This window comes from Penaeus vannamei, chromosome 28 (genome assembly GCF_042767895.1).
Source record: "Penaeus vannamei isolate JL-2024 chromosome 28, ASM4276789v1, whole genome shotgun sequence".
NCBI lineage: Eukaryota > Metazoa > Arthropoda > Malacostraca > Decapoda > Penaeidae > Penaeus > Penaeus vannamei.
The window spans coordinates 25,876,780-25,881,314 of NC_091576.1; the positions used below are offsets into that span (position 1 = coordinate 25,876,780).

General features: G+C 36.0%; 1 protein-coding gene across 6 annotated transcripts in view; it reads left to right on the forward strand.

The window, feature by feature from the left end:
- The first annotated feature begins 1,088 nt into the window (after nt 1-1,088).
- LOC138867191 (uncharacterized) overlaps nt 1,089-4,535 on the forward strand; it is a 16,162-nt gene continuing 12,715 nt past the window's right edge. For 2 of the 6 annotated variants that reach the window (XR_011399731.1, XR_011399733.1), the window contains exon 1: nt 1,301-1,445. Coding sequence is in view for 1 of the 6 variants with exons in the window: in XM_070141971.1 (XP_069998072.1) it covers nt 3,513-3,619 (107 nt within the window). In the remaining 5 variants the exon portion in view is untranslated. Of the gene's footprint in view, nt 2,046-3,412; nt 3,620-4,535 lie in introns of those variants that run through there. The other 4 variants (XR_011399735.1, XR_011399732.1, XR_011399734.1 and 1 more) reach the window with 4 other exon arrangements.

Below are 4,535 nucleotides of genomic sequence, written 5' to 3' on the forward strand. Positions count from 1 at the left end.
TTGGCGATATAGTTTGTCAATTTCTTCCAAGTCATCCCAATATCCCGTATATTAGATCGTTTTTCCGATCAATCAGATGATGATAATAATAATAATAAAGGTTTAACAGAAATACGGACGTAATAGATTTTCGTCCATCTTTGACACCATGTTTTCGTAAAGACTACATAATAATAAAAGACAAGGATAAAAAAGGAAGAGGAAGGTCGTCTGTGTTTCAGTGTTCATAACAAAAACAAGAACTCGGAAGCGAAGAGGAAGTTGCTGTTGAGAGATCCGTCTTCATCAGGCTTGTGTGGAGACAAGTTGGGTCGGTCTGCGTTATCTCTTCCTCTCCGTCTCTGCGCCTCTTTGCTTCCTTGCTGCGGCAATTCTTCCGCTCTGTTGCAACGTATATGCATGTGTGAACATATCTGTAAGTGTGTATTACGCACACACACACGCACAGACACATATTTGTATATCTATGTATGAATGTATGTGTTGTGGTAGTGACGCAGAAGATCTAAGCTCGAGAAATATGGGAATATGTAGGCTGATATCTATCTATCAATCTATCTATGTACGTCTATCTATTTTTCTATCTCTCTGTCTACATCTATCTATCTATCTATCTATCTATCTATTTATTTATATATGTATACATACACTGGTAGTTAGCTAGCTAGATAAGCAGAGAGAGGAGATAGATACATAGATAAATTAATAGACAGTTGGATAGAGACTGATGGATAGGCAAATATACACACACATATATATATATATATATATATATATATATATATATATATATATATATATATATATATATATATATATATATATATATATATATATATATATATATATATATAAAGAGATATTATGGTGAGGGAAAAAGAGTGGAAAGAAATATATTTACAAACAGGTAGATATATGGAGACAGAAAGATCATATCAGAGAGACAATACAGATACATAGACAAAAACAGGCAAACAAACAAAGTAACGTATTTTATCGCTCTATTTAGTGTCCGTAAACGCGAAGTCTGTCAGGTGTTAAAGGGAGAGATAATGATGATGATGATAAGGATAAGAAGGTCCGTTTCGAACTTGATATCGTTGATAAATGAGTTGCTGTTATTCTAAATGCGCATAAAAAAGAAAACCGTGTCTTAATATAAATGTAATATTTTTCCGTCTTCATACGTCACTACTCGGGACTCATTAGTTGCTCAATACGTCCTCGTGTAAGCAACACACACGCATCCCACACACTTTAACCTCCGGGCATAAATAGCGGGTGCCAGCTGATAGCAACTTAGTAGCATGCAGGTACTTGTAGTGGGCTGACATCGGTGAGAACGCTGAGATAGTGTGCACAGAGGGTATGGATTAGGAAGATGGCTGTCTGTATACCCAAGTGCGTCCATGAAAGCCTCTGTAGAAGGGCCTGCTGCGAAGAGGGTGAGGATCTGCCATTCAATAGTGTCTTGGGGTCATTCATTGTTTTTTCTCTGTTCAGACTGCGACTGCGGAGACTGGAATATTGTAATGAGTAAGAAAGTGATAAGTGGATGAGTGTGGGGAAAAAATCTACGTCTTTTATTCGTACAGGGAGAAAGAGGAAGTGAATTTTAACCGTTGAACATTATGCATAGCGAAATGAATGTTGGATAAACTTATTTACACAAGCCAGATACTGATGCGTTGGTGCGTAGATAATGATTTTCCGTAATTTACTAAAAGGCTGAAATGTGACATTCAGCGTCAGCGCCAAATCGAAATTGGATTTATATAATAAAGAAAAAGCAAAACGAAGGAAAATGACCGGAGATAAAGATAAAGAGACAAAGAAAAGAAAAACAAATCTAAAGATCCTTAAACAAGCCCCTGCATTGTGTTGGATGAGTCAGAAATATGTCTTACGACGATAAAGGTAATGTGGTATCTCATACGCACGTGAATGTTAGTTCAGCGAGGCATACGCATGGACTTCTCTTTAAAAATAGTACAGTGCAGGACACCACCATTATTGAAGAGTACTTGGGTTACTGCGCACCAAAGGTTAGTTTTCAAAATCGAACTCCACGGAAAAGATTTGTTCCACTTAATGATATCATGAACAATTTGTGCATTGCGAACAGTGTCCTTTTAGTTTCAATTCTATACCAGTATAAGAAATTTAAATAATTAAGGTAACAATAATAATGATTAGGATTACAATAAATAATGGCAATCGTGATTATAATGCTCACAGTAATGAGTATGACAACTATAATGTAGCTAATTCAAATAATGATCACAGTTATTATGATTACATCAGTATGAAAATATTGGAAGTGATGTTATTATGATTAGGATTATTATCATTATTGTTTTTTTATTGCTGCTATCATAATTATTATCATAATCATTATTGCTATTATCATTACATTATTGTTATCACTGTTATTATCACCATTATTTTAATCATTATTATTATTATGAATGCTTAAATGAAATCAATATCATAACCTCGAATCCAAGTTTGGATTTGTATGTTGGAAGGTAAGGTCGTTTCCAACACGTATCTTCCTTTTTAAACTAATGTCATTTGTCTGTCACTTGGTCCGACTGCAATGACAGGTTCTCGTGTCAGCGGTCTCACACACTTATTATGAGCCATGACTGCGCCTGTTTTCCGCGAGTGTGATAGCGAGAGAGAAAGAAAGATAGATAGAAAGAAAGAAAGAGAGAAAGAAAGAAAGAGAGAAAGAAGGAAATAGAGAAAGAAAGAGAGAAAGAAAGAGAGAAAGAGAGAAAGAAAGAGAAAGAAAGATAGAAAGAAAGAAAGAGAGAAATAGAGAAAGAGAGAAAGAACTAGAGATAGAGAGATAGAGAGAGAAAGAGAGAACGAGAGATAGAGAGAGAAAGATGATTCTCAAATGGTCTTTTGGGGACGTGTTTGGGGTCTTGCTAGAGGATACTTGCTGAAGTTATCTCACGGGAAACAACTTGTGAATCTGAACTTCCTGAAAAGATCCCACAGGAAATAATGTGAGAATCTCAACTTCGTGAAGTTATTCCACAGAATTATTTTCTGTTTGGTAACTGTTAAGCATCCAAGATAACTTTGGGAAGTTGAGCGTCCCACATTGTTTCCTGTGGGATAACTTCAGGAAGTTGATATTCCTACAATGTTTCCTGTGAGATAACTTCGGGAAGTTAAAAATCCTGCAATGTTTCTTCCTGAAGTTATCCCATAGGAAACACTTGAGAAGCTGAACTTTCTAAAGTTTTCTGCAATTAAGAACGTGGGAATCTGAACTTCCTGAAGTTATCCCACAGGCAACATTGTTGGAATATCAGCTTCCTGAAGTTATCGCACAAGAAACATTGTAGGATTTTTAACTTCCCGAAGTTACCTCACAGGAAACATTGTAGGAATATCAACTTCCTGAAGTTATCCCACAGGAAACAATGTGGGACGCTCAACTTCCCAAAGTTATCTTGGATGCTTAACAGTTACCAAACAGAAAATAATTCTGGGACATGGACATTAAGCTGGCTGAGGCAAGAACACTGGAGCTGTACTTGTTGGACCCAGTGGTGCAGGAGCAACTTCCTGACGTCATCCCACAGGATCCAATATTGCAAAGGTAACTTCCAGAATTCATTTCGTTACACCCAAAAGCCACTAGTAAAAAAAAAAAAAAAAAAAAAAAAATCTAGGATGTGACGTTGAGGTTTCTCTGTTAGTATCGTTCAACTACTGGCAACTTCTCATTATGAATACTTAAACAGCAAGGAAAAACACGTGACTGATGCTCTACAGTTACTAACTTCCTGAAGGCATCCTACAAGAAACTGTGCGGGAATATCATCTTCCATCCAAAAGCTACAAAAAAAGAAAGAAAAGAAAGAAAGAAAGAAAGAAAGAAAGAAAAAAAAAACACAAGAAAAAAAGCAGATTAGATAAACTTGGTGTAGCCATTATTGTCATTGTTACCTATTTTTTATTCACTATTATCTATTATTATTATGTTTGTCATTATTATTTATATTATTATTTTTTTGGCATTATCTATATCATTATTTTTTTCATTATTATCCACATCATTACTATATTTTTCATTATTATCTATATCATTATTATTTTTGTCATTATTATCGATACCATTATTATTTTTGTCATTACTATCTATATCATTATTACTTTCATCATTGTCTATAGGGTGTTACTACTAATTATATCTATCATATAATCATCACTATCCCTTATACCAGAGGTTGTGAAATTGGGGTCCCGAAATTATTTTTATGGAGTCGGGGCTTCCTGCAACCCCTCCTTCTTCCTCCTGTTCCTTCTCCTTTCTCCTCCTCTTCTTCCTTCCTTCTTGTTCCTCCTCCTTCCTTCCCCTTCCACCTTTTCCTTCTTCCTTCCTTCTTCTTCTTCCATCTCCTTCCTTCCCCTTCCTCCTCCTTCTCCTCTTCCTTCCTTCCCTTTCCTTCCTTATCCTCCTCCTCTTCCTTCCATCCCCTTCCTCCTCCTCTTCCTTCCATCCCCTTCCTCCT